Here is a 22,721-nt window from a genome sequence, read left to right on the forward strand (position 1 = left end):
ATTCATTGCATACAAAAATCCCTGCAGGAAAAGGACATTTGTGCTCTTTATGGACCACTGTGGACAACCAGGCACTATTTTTGCCAGCAGTTGCCCACTAAGGAACTTCCTCCCCTGGTTTTCTTCTACCTGTGCAGCTGCTCTTCCATCATAGCCTACTTGGTTATGTCATCAGTAGCTTGTTCGATACAGGTAAGAAACCTTGGAAATGCTTCACGTTCTCAAGAGATCTGGATTTTCTCAAGAAAAAAAATTCCAATGTTTCTCAAGCCTCCCTCCCTTCCTCCTTTAGAAAAGGTTTTAAAAACATGGAATGTTGTGGGAAATTACTCAGAATGTAATAAAAATGTACATGTAAAAAAATCTAGCTCAGAGCCTCCTTGGCTAGAGTGATGTCCCAGGGCTGGATCCAGCTCAGCAATGCTCTTTGGCCTTTCTGTAGTTTTCTCTTTCCAGGATCACATCCTTCATTCTGTCTCTGCTTCCAGGACCCTCTCCCTCACCCACACACACCACATAAATACACAGACACATACAGCTCTGACATACATTTATTTCTAGGGCACAGAAATACATTTATTTCTAGGCACCCCAAAGCTTGTTTTCTATTTTGCAAAGTCAAGGCAGTCCCTCAGCAGAGCATCTCCCTCCTTTGTTCCCTGGTCTCCAGCTAGATACAAACTCTCCAAACACTATTTATTGGATCTGCTTTTCTTAACCACTCAATAGCCACACCAGCCATTTCTCCTCTATGCATACTTTACAAAAATTAACAAATCCAATATAGGAAAGCATTAGTTTTCCTTGTTTTTGTACCTCATGATGTTATTTTGAATGCTCTTTCTACACACATGCACACTTGTGGCCACCAAAATATCACTGACAAAAACTGAAAAAAAATCTCTTAAAAATGGGGATATTATTTTTTCAAAAAGTTTTCTTAATGTTCTTTAAATGTGCCTCTAAAAATTAAAAAAAATATTTAAATATATAGAAGGGTGTTACTCCAAAATTTTCCAAATAAAAACAGTCCAAAATTTCATTGGTTTCATAACAGTTTTAACCTTTGCATCAAGAAGTAGCTTCAGTGTTCAGAGCTATACATCCATGAGTCATTCCCTCCACCTCTTTTATACCTCCAAATGTTCCTGCTGTTACTGTTTAGCAAATAGCATTTTATTTACGTGTTTTATGTGAGGAAGCAGAACGTTTTTGTAATTGAAAGGTCTATTGATGGTGATAATTGCTATTCAGAAGATTATTACAGACTTCAGCTTGCTGACTTGAGACTCACACTGAATTAAATGACTCACACACAATTCAGCAGTATAGAGATGGGTTTTCCAAAGCCAGTTAAAAGCACAAATTGAGGAATTTATTTCATGATGGCACTAAACTCTAAGCAAGGAATAGCATTGCTGAGGCTGATTAGAGAGTTTGCATGCTTAAATACAGACTTTAGTACCTTGCTTGGTCATGTCATAAATGAGTATAGCTTAGATACATAAATAGTTTAGAAAACACTCTGTACTTAAAATAACTCTTTACCCTTTATAAATCCTTGTACATTTCAAGTTTTCCATCCCATAGGTCTCATTGCCATAGAAGCATAAAGTGCAGAGCATGTCACACCCCTTGGTGTGCCTGAGGGTCGCTTTCTGTTCAGGATTCACTCGGAACTGGTCAGAATGCCCCTTCCAGTCCAATGCACTAGACCTGATGCTCTCAGGGCACTGAAAAATTCCCACTCAACTCCATTGCAAGTTTTCAGGTAGGAATTAAGCAAAGCAGGGACCTCCAAAAGGATAAGCTTCACCCAACAAGTTGCAGGACACATCCTGAAGCCACATGCTGCCCGCCTCCCAGAACTACAGCTGAACACAGTGGCAGAAGGCAGGCCTCCAAGACTGTAAATTTTACCATTTACATCTATTATTCAAGCTTTGAAGACACTGCTTTGGGGAACACTTACACTTCTGACACCCTTGTAATATTCTGCAAGCCTCCCATGCTGATGAGAAGCAAAAAGGGGTCAACACACTCTCTGCACTGTGCTAGTTTTTTCCAGGTTGATAGCCAACACTGACATTAGTCTGTTTTCCAAGATAGTTGTTCTTTGGATGAACAGCTTCCTAGGAAGGCTACAAAAACCATCATGAAGAGAAAAAGATGCAGCACATTTATATTTAGTACCTTTCAGTCATTACACTCAAGGCATTACACTTAGTTCCCTTCAGTCAGGTGGCATACATTTATCTCCACATTTTGTGCAGCACGAAGTGGGCAGAAATACAGAGACAAAGAAGACATGAGGCTGAGTCTTTCCTAACAACTTTTTTGAATACTCTTGCAGGCAGCGGGACTGCTCTAGAGACTCATCTAGAGAAGTGTTTGCTTGTATAGCAGAAATTGCCTATACACATAACAAACATAGATTATAACTACCCCAAAGATGTTACAGCCAGAATAAGAGATGCTTTACAAAAAGTATTTGTACTGGTAAGCTTTGGTGTTCTGCAGAAAATAATTCTCCAGCCAGTTACATACATGGCTTGATAACTGCAGGTGATTTAAATTTAACCTAAATAACATTTGCAAATGAGACAGCATAAAGAGGAGTAACTTAGTCTCCTGCAGAGAGCTGTCAAAGCATATATCCAAAGTTATTATGGTTTACTAACAATGCCACACATGCTTTGGTTGTGTAAATCTAAATATTATATCGATAGGCACAGCAGCCATTCTTTGTCTACCATGGCATATGTAATACTATGGAAAGCACAGCAACTTTAGCAGAGAAGCAAAGTCCCAGGTTACAGCAAACGAGGACTCATTCAAATGCAACAGCCATAGGCACAGAAATAAAGGAAAGAGCCTGCTTACCTTTAAGCAATCTCAGATACTCAGGAACCTCAAGAAAAACAACCGTGCCTCCACAGCCAATCCTTAAAACAGGTCAGAGAAGGAGCAGATCCTGGCACCACCTCTTCTGGTCAATCGGGTACAGCACATACACCTGGGCTCCCCTGGGTTGGCCCTACCTTCTCACCAGGTGCTCAATCACTGGTTCAGGCTGTGACTTAGCATTTCTGCTGCAGCTTGTCACTACCATAGCATGTAACATGTAAATCAAAACAACTCTGTGCTGACAGGCAAAGATCTTGGTGCTTTCAACAAATACTGGCTACATCTCAGCTGCATAAAATGCTTAAAGTCTCCCAGAGAAGAGCCCAAAGCAGTGGAAAGTTGTACTTATCTTTAATAAAATTCCGAATTCAGTGTTTGGCATTCAGGTGAAGGAATGATAATAAGCAATAAAAAATAATAATAAAAAAAGGATGGGTAATTCTACCACTCATTATACTGTGATGCCTTAAAAAAAGGAACTTGTGGAACCACTCATACACCTTTTTAGTGCCAATGTGAAAATTACATCCAGATTACTTTGCTTGAACAGTAATGACACTGGAGAGACAGGCAATGTTAATTGCAGTTTGTGCTACAGCCTAGGAAATTAGTGAACGCACCTGCCTTACATAAATGGCAGCACACTCCATGCTATGAAATTACCTCTAAAACAAACACTGGCAAAATTTATTGAGGTTTCTTGCACGTTTGAGAGATCTGCTCTGCGTGATGCAGAGAACTCAACTGCACAAGGTGCCTAGTACTGAAGGGCTTGAACTTTACAGTGAATGGCAGACAATCTAATAGGTAATTAAGCAAAGGGCTGTTCTAGTACTCAGCTTTAACGAGGACTGTATTCCAGGGGTGAAAGTATGGAAAAGTAGTTAGATATGATTTGCTGAGAGACTTAAAAGGAACCTCAGTGCACACATAAGGACGATGTTGACATGGAAGAATAGCTGACCATTTAGTCTGAGTAAACTATTACATAACAGCTAAGCTATAATAAAACCCTGATTCCAAATCAAATAAGTCTCCCAGACTGCTTAAAGTGAGTCACCAACAGCTTTATAAACATACAAAATACTTGACAAGGAAGTCTCTGATAATTTTTTAGTAATTATGTCTGTGAATTGTTCTCTGTTGACATCACTATTAGAAATGGTTTCCCATAAGTTTGCACTGCCTGTTAACATCTGCTCATTAATCACTGAGGCTTTGAATATTTCTTTCATTACAAGTTTATTATGGAGTTTACACGATCCTGAATCTGGTTGTTCAGAGAGATGTTTAATTAGTGCAGGAACAATAGCTGAAGACAATACAATTTTACTTCGTATGGATTTTTATGGCTTCAAAAACCTCTTAACAAGACATGATTTCACAAGACAGTCACAGATGATTAAATATCCGTGCATCTCAGAAATTTATGAGCAAGAGAAAACCATTTTTCACAGGCTTCAAGGACACTTTCAAGCATTGTCTGCGGTCTGAATAAAGCAATAAAAGTTTCGTATGAAGTATGATTTGGAAGCAAATGCAGAACCAAAGTTAGAGGTCAAGCAGTGCTTCCTTAAGACCATCCTGCAGGGCTGATACAGTAATCAGATACAATTGGCCTAAAAGAAAACACGAAAAAGGAAGGATATAAGCAGGGTCTGATGAAAGAAGATGTTCCTGGATAATATGATTTTTGAGGAGAGATGAGTTACAACACTGTGTTTTAGAGACAGGAAGGTCCTAAGTTCAGTGGGAACTAAAGTATCACCAGGGGCAGTTCTCCTGACCTTTGTGGTACCTCAGTCAGCTAAGCTGTAAGACTGGGTCCCATTGAAATCCAGATGTTGCCTCTGAATTAAACTACCCTGAGTAAATAAATTACCAGGAGAACTGCACATCTGAAAAATGCCCTAGCCAGAGGTTACTAAAGGATATTACCGATGACAGAGAAATGAGGAACATCAGAGACTGCCATATTTGTAGATACTTCAGCCAGGGATGCTACTTTATGTAATGCTTGGAAGCAAATAAATAACGAATTTCATTATGAAGGGAAGGGAAGGCCACAGCGCAAAGACAGATTCTACTCTTAAATGAAAGCTAAAATGCTTTCAGAATCAGCAAGCCAGTGATGGAAACTTCTCATTGCCTTCATAAGCTTTAAAAGCTCAAATGAAATCTCATGCAATCTGCCTTAAAAAACACAAATTTATGGCCAGAAAGAAAATATTTCAGGTATCCAGTGAACTCTTGCACTACACTGCCTATAAGAAAGTGGATACCAGCCTGCTCCCATGCAGGTGGTGAAAATGTATCAATGGAAAGAATCCTTGAGGAATCAAATGGGAAGTGATGATGACAGACCCAAGGCCATGACCCCAGCCCAACCTGGCTTTGAACAGGGTGGGTGCAAGTAAAGCCCTCTAGCAGGCAGGTATGTTGGCAATTCACTCAGCTTTACACTTCATTGTCCAACTAGCATTTCAGGCCAAAAATTACAGGATGACAGCTATTTTTCTTCCAATTGTGCAGAAGAAAGCAAAAAATGTCTTAAGAAAGTGGGAAAATGGTACTCTGCTTGCCTTCATTTTCTGTAACCTCCTTGATGGAATCAAACTCAGATTATGTTATAGATGCACTGTTTGTCTCTTTAGCACAATTGAGTATGCAGCTGAAATAGATTCCTTAATAAGAGGTGTTCCTGTTGCTAAACTCTTTGAATGAGCAGGTTGTACCATATCAAACTACAGAGAGTGCTGATGCCCTGAAATGCGGATCAGCAAAATCAGCAAAAATCTTGTTATGAAACCCAATAGCAAAACATGTGGCAGTATTGTTAGAATTAGGATTTAAGCCAATTTCTTAATGCTACATCATAATTTGACTTGATGCAGCTGCACACAAAGAAGATTGAGGATCCTGATGTGTACACACTGGTTTGTGGTTCTTGTAATTGGATGGGGGAATGGGACTGCCTGCTGTTTACTTCCTCTAAGTAGCAGTTTCGGATGAAAGACTGGCAGCAGAGGGAAATGGATGATGATAGGTGGATGCATGGGACTAGAGACAGGATATAATTAATTTCTGTCTTCATCAAGACCAAATTACTTCGTTCTGTACCTTGCAAAAATAACTCCTGTGGCAGCTGCTTTTATGCACTGTCTATAACTGAGGACTATATAAAATGTCATAGCATGATCATATGTAGCAACCAGATCATGGGCTAAACTACGGGAGAAAGAAACACAGTTGATGGTGATTGTAAGCCTGAAGACAATGGACAGAGCTCTGAGCCTTATGATTACATTTTTCTAGTCATCACTTGCATATATTTTTCCTTTTTTCTTTATTTCTCTCTCTTTCCTCCAACAAGAAGAGTGGCAAGAGCTCTACCTAGGATGTGTTGCTATATTGGAGTGGGATGGACTTCAGTGTTTACACCTTTCTTCTACACAAGCAGCTTTGGTTTGAAAATAGTGTCTAGAAATGAATAGGGATTTTGCCATTTTTTTATTAAGTGCAAAATGCTAGGAATGTTTAAAAGTAACAGTAACCAAAGTAACAGGGAATAGGAAATAAGAGAGACATTTATCCCCTTAGAAACAGCTTTATTCTCCTTGCATTTCTACAGGAGCATAGACGTTTTCTGTCTGCTTTGGCATGAAAAGCAACTTTTTTAAACATCAGGAATTTTTCTGCTTTTTAAAAGGGTTGCATATATTGGACGTGAGAGCAACAAAATGGGCTTCAGTTTTAAAACACTTTATCACTGCTACCAGCAGGACAGTGTAACAAATAAGAAACTCTCAGAACAATAAAGGCCACTAAAGGAATATATAATTTCACTGCACTCCAAATAATTTCTTACTTTGTAGCTAGCTCTTTGTCTGATCCTCTGATCTAATGACATCAAAGCAGCTGAAATATGTAGACTTGGTTAAGATGAATGTGTGTGTTGCTTATACTCTCCTGATTGGGAAGAAAGTACATTACATCATTAAAAGACAGGCATTTTTATTGTGACTGTGATCCAGCAAAATCAGTCACAAGGGACTTAATCCAATGTCCATTAACATCCATGGAAGATGAAAGTTTTTCCATTGATTTCATAGCCTTTTAATCAGGCCCGCTACCACTCCTACAAAATCCATCTACTCTGATTTTCAAAGAGAACATTAGCACAAGGCAAGTGATGTGTATGCTGCCATGAAGGTCATATTCATGGATCTACTATAGCGTATGCAGATGTAGGCAGAATGTTGTGTACCCTGAGTTGCCATCAGGAGCAATTTAGAGGAGAGTATTGAATAACAGGCTTTCAAATACAGTCATTATAAGATCTTTGAAACAAATACTACTATTGCAATTTGGGAAGCCTAAGGAATTTAATCAGCCATTCTTGATCTAATTGCCAGTATGATTTTCACCCTATCAGATGAGATTTGTAATCATTTTGGAAAAGTTTGACATTCAATAGGTTTCTGAGTTCTCCTTACCAAAAATACTTTCTTTTATTAGACAACTTTCTCAGTACAGTAGATAATCTGGTTTGAAATTCTTGCCCTTTTTCCTAGGGCACACTGAAGTAAGTACTGAAATGACCATAGGAATGGCTCTGGAAAGCTATGACAGCTAGTAAGGGCTGAGTTATTGATAGTTACAAAAGGCCAGAAAACCCTTTGTGTTAACATCCACTATTCTAATTTTAATGGAGCAAAGTATAAATCTTTGTCTGAAATCCCATAGTACAGGGACATCGTCAGGAAAATGAAAGGAAATACTTCTTCACAGTGTGGAATTCATTGCTGCAGGAAACAGCGTAGTCAAATAATGCGTCTGGATTTCCAAAGGACTGCAGTGGCATTACTGGTAACAACTGTGATTTCAATTCATGACCCCAACTCTGCACAAAACAAAATTTTTGCAGGATCTGGACTTTGATTTGCAGATTTGCTGTGGCAGGAACCTATCTTCAGATTTATTCCTGAAAATTACACAGGGCATGCAGACAGTGGGAAGATATTGTGAAGCTGAGCTGGCACGATGTCCCAGCAACAGCTGATGTCCTCCATTAAAATACCAAGAGTTTTTACTACATGGCTCAGGTGAAAGTTCTCCTTCAGCTGCAAAAATTGCAAGCATAAAGCAGTTCAGGGGTAATGCATGTCTTCCAGCTTTCCTACATTCAGCATAACAGGGGGGCTGTGGAAAGAGTAGCAAATAGTTCCCATCGTTTGGGCGTGATCAGGTAGCTGCGCAGCCTTCAGTACCTCCAGTGAAGGAGAAAATGGGAAAGTGCTGTCTGTGAACAGAGGAGTCCAGGAGGGGAACGTCAGGAGGCTGTACAGAAATGTGATGCAACACAACCTGGGCCTGATCCAGAGCTCAGTGGAGCTGATGGAAAGACTCATAATGACTGTTGGATCCCACTCATGACGCATTGTAACCGGCTCTGTGGGGAGCACTGTACCCATCTTCACTACTCTCAGAGCACACAGCTATCCTCCAGCTGGGCTGTCCCAAACGGCACTGAAACGATGTTTGTTATTGTTATTGTTATTGTTGAAAGAAGCATTTTCACAGCAGTGAAGGTCAGCTACAAATGATGACTCACTTGCACCACCGATCTACACAAATAGCATGTGCTAAGATTACCATCTGGTATAACAATCTACATCACAAGACTCCACATTTCCTGTTACCCAGGGTAAGTAAATTTCAAGCATGAGGGAAAATTTTAGCAAGTTTCCCCAAGTACCTTTGCAGAAAGAATAATGTGGCTTACACAGAGGGGGGAAGAGAAAGGGAAATTATGAGGTAAACGTTATTTCCCTCCCTTCTGCCCCCTCATCTCACAAGAAGAAAAACATATTAAGCTCACCATTCTCATTTCTATCGCATTTAAAAAGCTGGATCTATGTAATGAATACCTGCCTGGAGGGAGGCCAGCAGGATGCTGACAGCCAGCCTGTCTGGGCGCAGAGGGCGTGCGTTTCCCCCTCTCCCTTTCCCTGTCTCCATGTTATATGTGGTGCGAGGGCAGCCTCAGGTGAGGAGAGGGGCATCTCTGAAGATTTCTGTTAGTTCCTGTGACACTGCACAAGGTGCTGGGGTGTAATCTATCCTCTGGACAAGTCTCCCATCACCACCACACTTTTGATTCCCTCTGTCCCACCTGTCCTTGGCAGTGAGACAGTGTCTCTGCTGGATGCAAGGCTGAAGCTCCCTCTCAGAGCCAAGCTGTGACCCCAAAATCTCTGCTGGTGGCCAAAAGCTTGTCACTGAGGCCACCCCTGCAGCCCAGCCATGCCTTCATTATGGTGGGCCCCTGTTCCAATACCTCCTGAGGGACACAGGCTGGCCCTTCCTCAAGCAAGGCTCCCAGAATGTGTGACTATAGGATCTGGCAGAAGCTGAGAGAAAGACCCGAGTCTGGGAGGAAAAACAGATGAGTCTTTTCCAGACAAAATAGAGGTAAATCAAATAAAAAACACTGGGCAAGCTACTGGATGCCAGCGGCATTGTGCATGAGTGAGGTGGCTGGGAATCCCCTCTGGGATCCTGGCAAGCAGGAGCTGATGATGTCTCTCACCATGAGTCAGTGCCCTTCAACATGCACAGCTCAGAGACAGGCCTCTGCAAAGACGGGAGAGATTTCATCTCTTGCTGGCATTTCAGCCAAAACCAAACACTCAGCAGAAGGCTTCACTCTGTCTGCCTGTTAATAAGGGCTGGGGTGGCCACTCCTGAGACCTGGTCCCTGATGGGGGTTACTTGAGGCAGCAGAGCAAGAAATGAAATAATAAAACCACACAAGAATAGGTGCTTTGCTTTACAGGTGCCAGGCAGCCTTCTTGGCTGCCCTGCCCTGCCCTGCCATGGCACACTCCTGAATTTTCCTTCCCAAAATCTTCCTTTCTTGATTTATGTGTGTTTTAAACCACCTCATGGGTAACACTGCTGACTAGGCAAGGGCAAATCTTCAGCCAGGATAAACTGCTGCAGCTCTGTCAAAGAGGCCACAGATGAACATCTTCTGAAAAGAAAATTTCATTTCCTTACTATTAAGTGAAGAACTTTCATCAACGCCTGGCTGAGCCTTGCAGTGATATAAATCAGATCACTCTTGAAACCACTGAACTGAACTAAAACAGCAGAGAACCAGCTCAAAGGTTCAGTGTGCATCGGGATGGTTTGTGATGTGTTACAGTCATGTACGACTTCATGTCTCATCGAAACGAAGCAAAAATGCCCCATTAATTCTGTATCATTTGTTTAAAGCATGATGCCCTGGACACAGCAGATTAGAAAAGTCAAAACTGGATAACTGTAGGGATATTTCACACAGTTTGAGGATGAAAATTATTAGGAGTGGGGCATTTTTTAATTGTGTTTGCTTAGTTTGAAAAATCATTGCCTAAACCCACCTCTGAAACTGCAGTACCAAGAGTACAGATTTCATTCTCATTTCTACAAGATTAAAACTGTGTCTTCATCACTTCTGAGTTATTTTTAACATGAGCCATTTTCTAGAGAATCCAAGCCTTTGATCAACTTTACAAGAAATACCTGCAACAGAAGGAAAACATTTAATGAGTCAGAGATGTCAATTACAAGCATACAAGCAGTGTTATGCCCTATAATGCATTAAAACCAATATAGTTTAAAAGGGATTTTATCATGCTATGAATGTCTTGAACTATCCTTTTAAATATTTTCATTTTTTTTTCATTTGTTTGTTTCTTCATATGTTTCATGGTCTTTCATGGCATAAAGCAAAACAAACAGTGAACAAACCAGCAGAGCTGCACAGATATTGTAAATTTCAAATGAAACACTTCTGTATTTCTTATTTCAATCAACTCTTGTTTGAATGGATATACAATGATTTTTGTTTTTCAATATTTATGTTTTTATGCTTTTTCTTATGTTCTCCCTTTTTGACCATTGAATCATTGTACTTGAGGACCTGGTCCTGCATCAGTGATACTAAAGAGAAACACCACTGACTTTGAGGAAAAAAAACAAACACATATGCATTAATCATAATCTTCGAAAGATTATTTTAGACATCTTTATTGTTAGTGTCTATTTTTAGGTGCCTTACTCTGCCTTGATTTTCAGAAAATGCTGAATTCCAGTTTCCTGAACTACACAACCATTGTAGGGCTTGAAAGCAGATGTCTTGTCTTGTATATCTCTTTGCCTACATGGATTCTGCTCTTCAGCCCTGAAGTTTAGTGAAGCTCTCTATCAGTGTGAAAGAAACTCTGAACACTGGTAGAACAAGAAGTAATAAATTCATCCTATTTTAACCTTTCAAGGCTCAAGTAGACTGAATTCTACTTTTCATTATTATCAGTAAAATTTAACTGGGAAGCAACAGAACATTTCCCTTATGCAACTAGACAAATATCCAGAGAAAATGTTAAAACTTTCAAATGAACTTTTGTCCTTAAACAGAGGGTGGGCTAAATCCCAACTACTTCAAAAGTGCTTTCATAATTTTGCATTTTTCAGGCCTATCTGTAACACCTTCTGCTTCCATTTTGTAAAGTTTCTTGCAAAACGTATTAGCCTCAGTAAGAAATCTTCAATTCCCACGGAGAATTACATTTCAAAATGATGCTCCATGCTAGTAAGTAATATTTTTCCTGGGCTTCCACATATGGCAATATTTATCTTCAAAGTTTTCCTCTTTGGCTCGTAGGCTGGTTTGTAAACCAGATGGTCTTGTGTGGCCTAATTGTAAGATGATTTGTTGTGTGATTCAGTAGCATTGTTTATTTGTACAGTGGTTTGATGGAATTTGTAAACTGCATAATATTGTTTTACTGTGTTTTCTTTTATGAAAGAGCCACATCTTGCTCTGGCATTTGTGGCAGCTATTGTAATTAAATGTAGTTCTCAAGATACTTTGATCTCTGTTTGCTTACTGCTTTAAACTACTAACATAAAACAAAATATTTCTCATTTAAGCATGGAACCTGTGCTAGATTTGAAGGCTGAATGCATCAGGTTCAGTATTACAAAAGAAAAAATACAATAATTAAAAAGAAAGTTAATTGACTGGTGGAAATCTGATGGCTTTTCAGCAGCGTCAGCTGTATGATTTATTTGGAGCTAACATTTTTGTCCCCCTTTTAACAAACTTATTCCACATTGTCCCTACAGAGACGTATTTTTGTTCTACTTGTTCACTGCATATGGTTACTTCCACTTGTATGAGTATTCTTTAGCTGTGAATATATTTAGGCTGCCAAGTCTATAAAAAGATCTAAGTGTTTTCTGGCTTTCTCAGTCTGTTTCCATCATGAAAGGTGCCTTCTGGGGTCTGTTTGGTTTCTGGTAGGCAGACTTCTGGAGGGGTGAACGGGACCAGCAACCAAAGAAATACTTGGAAGAACAGGATTCTGAGCTTAGAAAAGGCTTCTTCTACTTTAAGACATGTGGCTACAGTCTAAGGCACTTTACTCAAGGTCATATGAGTGTCTCCTAGTTATTGATGTCCTGTTTGGAGATTTGATGGACTAAGTTCAATTCCATATTCTTTTCCAAGTGATGTCCCCATCACATACAAGAAAATCAACACCAAGCACCAGAGGAACACTAGCTACTTTATTAAGCAATCTCTGACTGTTTGGGTAACTGTCCAAATCTCAGAAGGCAGGCTGCATAAGGAAGACATGCAAGAATCAGTTTAATATTTAGCCTCTGGGAGAAGATCAGACTGCTGACCATAATATTCCCTATGCCTCAGGATTTTATTTTATTTATTTTTTTGTGGAAGAAGAAATTAAAGACCATGGTCTCCTGCTTCTAAAAGTGTGTGTTGATGGGAACTAACAAACAGAAAAATTGTTGATATGAATTAGGAGTTATTTTAGTGCAGACATGCTGACTGTGTAACATCTCGCAAGTAATTTATAACCTATTTGGAATAAAGCAGAAGAATCATAGTCTTACGAACAAATCTTGCAATTATTCCAGCAGGAAATAAGGATATAATGGTGATTCATGCAAAAAGAGTCTGATTGACCTTTAATTTGGACACTTGCTACTTTTTATCCCTTTATACAAACACATTCTATACAGATTTACACTTGAAAAAAATAATAATAATTGGAGAAATAGATCAAGAGTCAGAGACAGGAGCATACCAGTAAGTAAAGCAAGTTCACGAGGAAGCTTGAACTAGACTGCAAAGAGGTTACTCCCACGCAGTGCCTGGCCAGCCCTGAGATATGTCATCATTTTTTAAGTGTCTTAACAGAGATAGTCAGTGTTCTTACACTGTTCTGAGTACGTCTTTGTTTGGGATTAAAACCTCTCATTCTGCCTGTTGGTCTCTGGAGATGCAGCTTGCAGTTCTTGCTCTTTGCGGTCATTTTTTTTTGCTGAATAAGATTCCTTCATACTTAGATTTTCTCTTAGGTCAGGCAGTAGTTGAACATCAAGACATGTCTGAACACAGAATAAAACTCGAGATCCACCTTATCTCAATAAGCTATCACAGCTTCATTGTCTTGTCTGGTTGCCACTAATCAGCTGTGGATAAAAGACCTCTTGGAAGGGAGAAGCACGGCTCTGAACTGAAGAACAGCCTGCCTTTCCTTCCCATTAAATTGGCCCTGAGGTGCTTCATCTTGTTCTCAAAGAGAGGAGGGGACTTCTCTGATTCCAGAGGGACTTCTCATTCAGATATACGTACAGATGCATCACTTTATGCTGCAAATATATATTACTTGATTTCTGGAGAGAATATTAGCCAGACTGAAAGCAGTTTAGATCTGCTGTTTCTTTTTCTCATCATGGATCTGAAAACCTGAAGCTTTCTTTCTTGTTTCTTAATATCCGAGAAAGAAGAAAACCGTTTCACTTGGGAGATTTTTTCTACTGAATGCCACAAGCACCAGGGAGAAGTCATTTCTCTAAGCCGAGCATTTAACTGAAAATACACAAGTAACAGCACTTCACTCAGAGCTTTGTTCAGTTATTCTGCAGATTCAAGTAGATGTTACTCTGTTAATTCAAAACAGCTCATGATTTTAAGTGTTTCTTTATGGCCAGGAACACTGGAAATCTACTTTCATGTTTGAAATGAAAACCGATATACTAATCTAACTATATGACCCCAACAACTTTGAGTGCCTTTGTCTGAGTTCTGCTTTCAAGTTGAGCTATGAGTGCACAGCATTTCTGATTGGAGAGTAAAAGGCAAATATACTTGCCTGTTCTCTCAGAAGTGAAAGATTTCTCAACAAAGCCTGATAAAACTCTGTACATAAATTTATCTCTGGTCTGAATTTCAGTATCAAAAGTTCAGCCTGAAAATGATCCAAGAAAGGTGTAAGCAACAGAAAAGAATAGGTTCCCCTATCTATAGTAGTATGAAACACACATTCAGTAAGTATAGCGCAAGAACTGAATCCAGTAAGAAAGTATACTATTTTCAGTACTGTTGGATGAGATCAGATGACAGCAACACCGTGCTAAATGTACTGATCTAAGTAATAATAGGATTAATTTTCTCCTTCTGAAAACTATCATATTCTTATTTCTCTAGGTTTCAAATATAAAATCAAATGCAGAATACGGATGCCTTCACGTAGACTGTTGTGGCAATCCATGCTCAAATATTTTTTACAAACACACATGCTGTATGCAAAGTCATAAGTGAAATGACAAACAGCTTATCTGTTCTTGTACAAATGACATTAAATTCTGGCGTGTCCCCTATTGAAACAGTTGTGCTGGAGTAAAGCTAATGCAAGAGCTGGGAATAAGACCAGGCAGTTCAATTCTGCTGCCTCCAAAAGTCATTTCCTGCATTTAGCAACACAAGTTACAAAAACAACCTGCTATTGCTGGAGTAACCCAGAAGTGAAAGAGTCTGAAATTTCCTTTTTTAACTCCCTGGGGCCATACAGTAAGACTGCTAAGAATATAACTAGTGAAGTGGTCCAGAAAGTGCAAAGATACTTAGCAAATGGAGCAAGAGACTTAAGAATACGGAAGAAGCTATATAAACATTGCAGAGGCCTGTGCAAATTTTAAAGAAGGCTCTAAATACGTATGCACCACCACCTGAGGATAGATTTCCCCCAGTGGTGGGCAAGTCACTGATTCCTCCTGCCCTGCTTACAGGCTGGGGAAGGAGTTCTGTGATCAGTGGGACAGTTGCCTGGGTACAACCCTGAGGGCTATGTGGAGACCAGAACACCATATGTTTGCATTACTTACACGGATTACCCATTGCTGGCACTGCATTTGAGGCCCTCTTTATGCCCAGCGTGAAGAGCACTTGGATATAGAGGGCTTCTTGAAGGGACTTGGCACTAGAGAAACCCATGGTTATAGTGCATGAATTTTCTCGTTTAGTTCCTGGAGTACTCAATGGAATTTCAACTACCTGATAGACATCGTCTGTTGTCACAATGCAGTGGAGGAAATTTTAATACTAAAATATAACACCGAGGTCAGAGAAGAAGCTAGGGGCCCGTAGCTGCTGGAAAAGTTTATTAAGGTCTTGTTAATGACTCATTTAAACTATGTTTCCTGACTGGTAAAAATTTAAAAATATGTCAGTGACTTTGTTATTCCCAGGTAAATTCCTTCCTCCCTAAAGATGACTCTATTGTAAGACAAAGTATAAGAAATGGGAACAGCCGTTTGTGGTACGGAACTATAGTCAAGGCCAAAGCAAAAAGTACAGCAAAAAAAGAGTGTATTTATCCTGTGGATTTATTTAGGTCATATACTTTATGCTGACATAATCCTTCTGTTGTATTCATCTTTCCTGCTCTGCTTTCTGTGACCTGGCTCTGCATACATCATCTGGCTGTCGTTGAGAGCCAAGATTTGTGGTGATTCACCTTCCGTGTAGCACATATCGTAACTGGGTATCAGAGTAAAAGTCAGATCATATTCTTATTTACAATCCTGTGATTTTTCTTGTGATTGGAAGTTTTGCAGGAGTGGAGGAAACATTGCATTTCAGAGTCTCTCTAAATCCAGCTTTCACTCCCAAATGTTCACAAATTGATCCAGACCACCTCTTTGAGAACAGGTTACACACTGCAGAGGAATGCATAACTTGCCCATGAACTGCAGCATGTTTTCTCTTTTGTATTTACATTTTTCCAAAGTAAGAAAAATAAGCACATTTTTCCTGATAAATATATTTTCCTCTTTTGATGAATGAAATTAGTCTGCATATCCTTGGAGACACACAACAAGTTTACACTAGGAACTGGAATGAAGCTGTTGATTTGTTTCACAAGGGTTCCATCAGAACAAAAAAGAACCATCACTTTGTCCCATACTGCTGGTCCTTCAATCACTGAAGAATGAAGTGACCTGAAATCTGATATCCCACTACCAGTCTCCTGGAAATGAACTTGGTCTGGAGGGACACTTTGTCTGACTGCCATTTCTACAAATGGCAATTAGACTTATACTTCTCTGTGCTTGGGAAAAATCCAGCACTCCTTTGAGACTTGTACCTGCCTAAGAGCTACCCAGCTATGAAAAAACTCTGGCACTTGTAAAAGCCTTATGTCTCCCAGCAGTGAATCTGGTGATTACAGTTTGATTATAAACCAGTTGTGATGATTGAGCCTAACTCAGTTTTGGAAAAGTGATCCAGACTACTTGAAAATCAGAACTCTAAATACCTGATTTGTGTATTTGGTAAAATGCAGACTCATGTGTTAACATTTGGGGTCACTCCACCTCTAATTAACTGGATGAAACATGTAATAATTATTTTCTGTGCCTTGTGGTGTATTTCGTATAACAAAATGAGACTCAGTTCCCTTTTACCATTTGAATCTACCTTGTTCTATTTATTGTAGAAGAGTATTCCACACAATTTGCATGGATCTTTTAACTGGAAGTAGCCTATAGTATGGGAAAAGAGTGCTGAGACCAACGATCAGTGACCACTGACCCTTCCTCCCTACTATCATCTTGCTTTGGCTCTAGAACACATCATTCAAACAAACTATTTCTTTCTTGGACCACCATATGTTTTAAGAAAGCTTTATACCCCAGGGGTTCTGTTTTAGATTCCAGCAGGTTACTTCATTAAATGAGCATATCAAATTTGATTGGAAGTTCTCATCAGCTTTCTGTTCCATTTAATTTTATTTTTATACAGATGAAGAAATTACTGTTACACCCATACCCACTGACAAGCCAACTACATTACTTCACATCTACTTTATAACCACATATAATTACATAACCTCTTGGTTTATTTTCTTCCAGAACTCATGGCTCCTCACAGAATCTATTTCGTCTGATCTAAGAGGCAGATTTTGGCCTTAAAACTGGTTTTCAAGACATTTACATGGTTTGGATTTTCCTATATTGAATATTCCACATTCATTAACCACAATTTGATTCAAGCAGAGCAGAAGAACTTTTATTAGAGTATGGTGAGGCTGTGTTAGTGGTGGTAAAAGACAAATCCAGCACCAAACTATTCTGCATAGATGTTATTATTGTGGGGGAACATCCATCTTTTCAGCCCCACACTGTAAAATCTCGGCACACACTGTTCATTCCCATTTTTGCTCTTTAATCATAAGTACCACAATGACTTTCCTATCTAAAAGATCAAATCAGCGTATCTCCTCCAACTCTCCTTTTACTCACTGATTTCAGAATTAAGGCAGCCAGAATTGCAGAGTATTCTCACCAGCATAAACTGAGTTCTACCTTTGATAGGAACAGAGCTGGCTGATTACATATATGTAAAAAGCATGTAACTGGGTAACTAAAAATACAGTGAAAATTAATATCTGTCAAATTTTGCAGGACCACAGTTTAACACTAATGTAAACTCACTGACATCAGTTAAGGTTCCACTGTAAGACTGGAGCGTAATGGTGGTAAAATGGCCCCTAAGATTGTTTTCACTGCTTATCCCAAGTTGCATTCCTAAACACATATTCACAGACCACAGGGTCCATTTGTTGTAATTTATCACAATAGCACTAAACAATCTGGCATAAACATATTCTTTCTTTCATGCCAAGAAATATGCACCCCTTAGGTCCCAGACAAAGCACATGGAAGAGATGGTAAGGTGTTCAGCCCCTCTTGGCACTAGTCCATCTTCTGGAAGCATGATCTGTTCCTGCAGCTCTTCCTCCAACCAGCTTTATTTACATGACTAGTGCTGCTGAAGGGCTAGCAAAGAAAAGCTGCAATACCCGGCTCTCTACTTCTTATTTCTTAGATAATGCAGTTATATATTGCAGAGTGCATGGAGAGAGGCTTAACTGTGGAATCCTATTTCTTGCTATAAAAAAATGCAAACAAACAAAACTAAACTAAACTAAAAGCTCTTCAAGATGAGTATGTGGCTGCTGTTAACATGCAGAATTAGCTGAAATGGTTGAGAAACAAATAAATTATTGGGTTCAAGTGCAATCATTTGCATCTTCGTGGGGATGAGCAGGGGTCTCCAGGATCCCAACCTTCTTCTCAGAGCAGGTGCAGTGGGAGCAGGCTGCCCAGCCTTGCTCAGCAGGTTTTGAGCAACTCCAAGGATGGAGATGTCACGCCACCTGTTCCAGGGCTTGGCCACCTCCACTCCACAAATATTTTCCTTGCATGAAGCCAGAATTTGCCTTGTTCTAACTTGTGTCTGTTGCCTCTCCTCCGATACATCACCTCGTCCCATTGCAGGCTATTTTGTTCAATGTATGACATAACAAGTTTCATCTGTTCTTTTAGGGTGTGATGGTGTGAGACCATTCACTGCCCAGGCATCTCCAAATTGACTCAGATCACCTTCTCACCTTCTTTGGCACTACAGGCATGAGGAAGGAGTTACTTTGAAATCCACTACTGAAGAGGAAAGCCACAGTAATGGTGCCTGGAGCAACAGCCATGCAGAGGGTCCCTTAACTATCTGGGAGGGGCAGTCGTGAAAGACAGGGCACAATGAGGTCATGAGGTAACACTGCTCCTATCTGGGGCAGTCTTTGTCCTATGGATACTTGGAACAGGGCAGCTGCTCAGAGCAGTCAACCAGAAGCCACTTCTTGTCTGCAGACCAAGGCATAATCTGCAGTTGCTGAGGGCAAAGCAATCCTCAGAGCAGATGTGCTGGACCACATCAAGGTTCCCAACAAAAAAAATGCTTGCCACCAATTAAGCTGAGCCTGAGCTGAGGAACTGTCTGTGCCAGAAAAACACTGTCATATGAACAACACCAGCATACAATTGAAATAATTTATTTACCACTAGAGCACCACAAAAACAGACATACAATGTGTTAAAATACAGAGTAATCGATCACCAAAGTACAACACAGCTGTCCTTAAGATCCTTTTTTTTTTTTTCTTTTAAACCATGCCAACCATACAATTGTGTTGTTGCTAAACACATAAAAAATGCTGTCCTAACCCACTCAGCTAAGTGCTAAGACCCCCCTCAGGCTCACACAGCTCCTTTGGGTCTGACCTTTCAAAGTGTGGAACATTTCCTGCCAGGTGCTGGGCATCACCAACGCTCAGGGACTCTGCTGAGATGGTAGCAGCTACCTACTCATTGTGACAGTCTTTGAACTGTTGCAGTCCCGTCTAAACATCACTTGACGGGAGAGGGGGGAGTAATCAACATCAGACCTGAGTGGTGTTTGGCCTCACATCACACCACTCTATAGAGGGGTATTTAACCCATGAGTTCTGCACATCGTAGGATCAGGTCTAATAGCATCCTTGGTAATTAAGGGGAATACATGCCTAATAAACTGGAGGAAAAAAAAAAGTTATAGGAGCTCTGTAAGAGTATTTCAAATACTATCAGTGCATTTTGAAGAAAAAAAAGTTAAAAAAAAAAGTATCTGATCTTGTGGTAATGATTTACAGAAATAAGGCTTTGTATTTAAATTTAGACAACAAAAACTCCAAACCCAAACCAAAATCTTCAGCTGCGTCCAGCGCATAGTGAGTATAATTGGACAACTATGCTATCTTGTATTCCACTTCTCCAAAGCTTCAAATCCACTCTGAGTTGCATTCCCATAGCAGAGAATTGCAAAAATGTTTTTAAGTTTTTTGAAATGTGTTCGTCCTTGTCTCCCTTCCTGTCCAACAAAAATACAGTTCTCATACTGAACCTGATAAAACTAATTTTGCTGCTGTATGCAGCAAAATCCAGAGTATTTACTACCCTGAGGAGTTTCACTGAGTTCAGTGCATCTTCTCAATGGAGCAAGTCTGGCTCAAGCAAGTGTTAGCAGGACAGATTTTTCACTTGTTCATCTCAACTCACTAAATTAATCAGAAGTCTAACGTACCTCCTCCTCTGTGCTGAGTCAGTGGGTGGGATTAGATCACCTGTGGGGCTACATGTCCATGTAGGCAATAAGCATAGACTCTGCTGAAGTCCCAAGGAGCAGCAAGTGCAAGCTGCTGCGGTACTTCAGCTTTGCATCAGTGTTCTGCTGAAGTCAAAGAGATTGCACATCTTAAAACTGGAGCTGACAACATAAAGCTCAGGAGCATCTTCCTGACACCACTCAGGTCAATGACAGAAAATGTCCTTCTCATCCAAGCAGCGTGTTTCTAATGCAGTTTTCAAGCTTTGCCATGCAAAACCATTCATCATATGAAATGAACTGATCGCATCTTCTTCATTACTTTTTTGCCAATTTAAAGGTTTTACAAAAGAAACGTATGTTGTGGATTATTTTTCAACTCCCTCTACAATATTCAAAGGTGTAACAGCAACAAAGCCCTAGAGACCCCATATTTCTTCCTCCATTTTTTCTTTCAATATGTTTAAAAACTCAAAAAAAAAAAAAAAATCAAGAGTTTGACCCTGCAAATCCTGCCGTGCCACTGCAGAAGTTAAAGGCAAGCCTCTGTTACTGTGCTGGGGGCAGGATCAGTAGTGCCACAGCTTAAGGGCAGAGCAAGTCCTGCTGCTTGCAAGCTCAGGGCAGCCTGCTTCCATGCATGCCCCAAGCAAAGGCACTGCTGAGGCAGATACTCTGTACCAGCCCTCTGCACAGGAGTGGGTGTCACTCTCTGCCTCTGAACCACATTACGATTCAAGTGTTACAAATGGGGATGAGTGAGGAGGGAGGGAAGGAAGGAGGGGAGGAGAGAGCACTTAAATCCATCCTTTTTTATAAAACTAACAAACAAAAAAAAAATCATCAAATGGAGTCAGGTAGCTTATGTCATAATGATGAACAATATACAAAGCACATGTATAGCAATTATTATAAAACATGTATTTGTAGTGCAAGTCAAAATATAGGGACTCTACTCATACTGGCCAGCTAGAGGGAAACACGTGATTCTGAGTGATCAAAAAGAGCCCCAAATTCAAATTCAAACTCATGAGAGCTGACAGTATTACAGAGTACAAAAATATGGTGAAAATTTACACATTACACATAAAGTACTTAATTTTTTAATAGTTTACAAATAGAGATCTACAGATATGTTTCCAATTAAGCTGGCTTTTACTACCCACCTATTGCAATACTCTAGGTATGGTTACATATACCAAAAGAACAAAAAATCCCATAGCATAGCTATACAGCAACATATTAAGGTCTGAAGATTAGACCAGTACATGTTAAATATTTCACTGGCTTACTAAACTGACATTTAAATCATTTACAGTAAAAAAAAAAATCTTATAGACTTGTCTTTGAGACTGAAACAGAGTGTCCTTTATTAGTAAGTTATTCAGTATTTAAAACAAGGGTTTGAGACCTTACAAGAAGCCTCTCCTGGCAGCTGGCATGAAAATAAGGTATTTTAAAGGCAGAGTTTCTCAATAGTGTCATAAATGATTTCTATTTAAATCCAACTAAACTAACCATTACTTTTTGAAACTTCTGAGCTTGTGTTCCTTCAGACTTTCTACGTATTTCTGGCAGCTTATTTGGTCTCCGTTTTGTCCACATTTGCTGGTTTTCCTTTTCCAATGGCGATATGGAAATGTTCATTTGATAGTTTTTACACACAAATAAATAACGCACTGTTAACTCTACAACTAAGAGGAATGGGTAGGATGCCTATTGCATAACGATACAGAGAGATCAAGTAAGGCACGGGACAGATACAGCAACTCCACTTCATGGGATTTTCCTGTTTTTTTCCTTTCACATAGTAACACTAACAAATTTCTTCCAGTGTTTATTTTTTAAAAGGTTTTTTTTTTCCTTTGACTTTGCTTCTTGTCTATCTCACACTATGTGTAGGTGAAATGTAAGATAAAGGCCTTCAATGCCAGTTTAAAAAAAAAAACAAAAAAAACAAGCTTTCAAACAGTTCAGACTAGTACCGTTTTTTTCTTCTTTGTTTTCTTTTTTTTTTTTCCTTTTAACACTGATGAACCTGGGTTTTCGTTTTGCTTTCTTTCCTCCTCGCTCTCTCTTTCTTTTTTCCTTGGTTATTTACTGATCGATTGATTTACTGATGCAAACACTTTTCATGCTGTTTCTGGGGTATCCTTTAGCTGCATTTGCAAGACTTTACAATCATGTTGGACAGCTGTTCAATTTTGGGTGTTTTGCCGATGTAGTAGAGGATAGTGAGGGGTTCTAAATCCTGGGACACGCAGCATGGAGAGGCAGAAGCTTCTGGATTTATGGTGTTATACAAGCTGAGTACCTAGAAGGAGAAAGGAAATAAGAGATTAAGACAGATTCCTCTGCCTGCTCAACTCTGCAAAGCAAATTCCTTTCTGCATCACTTCCTCCTCCAATGCCTGGGAAAAAGCCCAGAGAAATCAGAAAAAAAGATGCCTGGATTTGAATATTTTTGCATGCTTCT

The 22,721-nt window shown here is 39.7% G+C and overlaps 1 protein-coding gene across 1 annotated transcript in view; it reads right to left on the bottom strand.

Annotated features, from left to right (window-relative positions):
- Positions 1-19,141: 19,141 nt before the first annotated feature.
- TGFB2 (transforming growth factor beta 2) overlaps positions 19,142-22,721 on the bottom strand; it is a 60,352-nt gene continuing 56,772 nt past the window's right edge. The window contains exon 7 of the mRNA XM_065742626.1: positions 19,142-22,559. Coding sequence (XP_065598698.1) covers positions 22,401-22,559 — 159 coding nt within the window. The 3' untranslated portion in view covers positions 19,142-22,400. The remainder of the gene's footprint in view (positions 22,560-22,721) is intronic.

This window comes from Cyrtonyx montezumae, unplaced genomic scaffold (assembly GCF_038088225.1).
Source record: "Cyrtonyx montezumae isolate F1298 unplaced genomic scaffold, pur_monq_1.0 scaffold_0, whole genome shotgun sequence".
Lineage (NCBI taxonomy): Eukaryota > Metazoa > Chordata > Aves > Galliformes > Odontophoridae > Cyrtonyx > Cyrtonyx montezumae.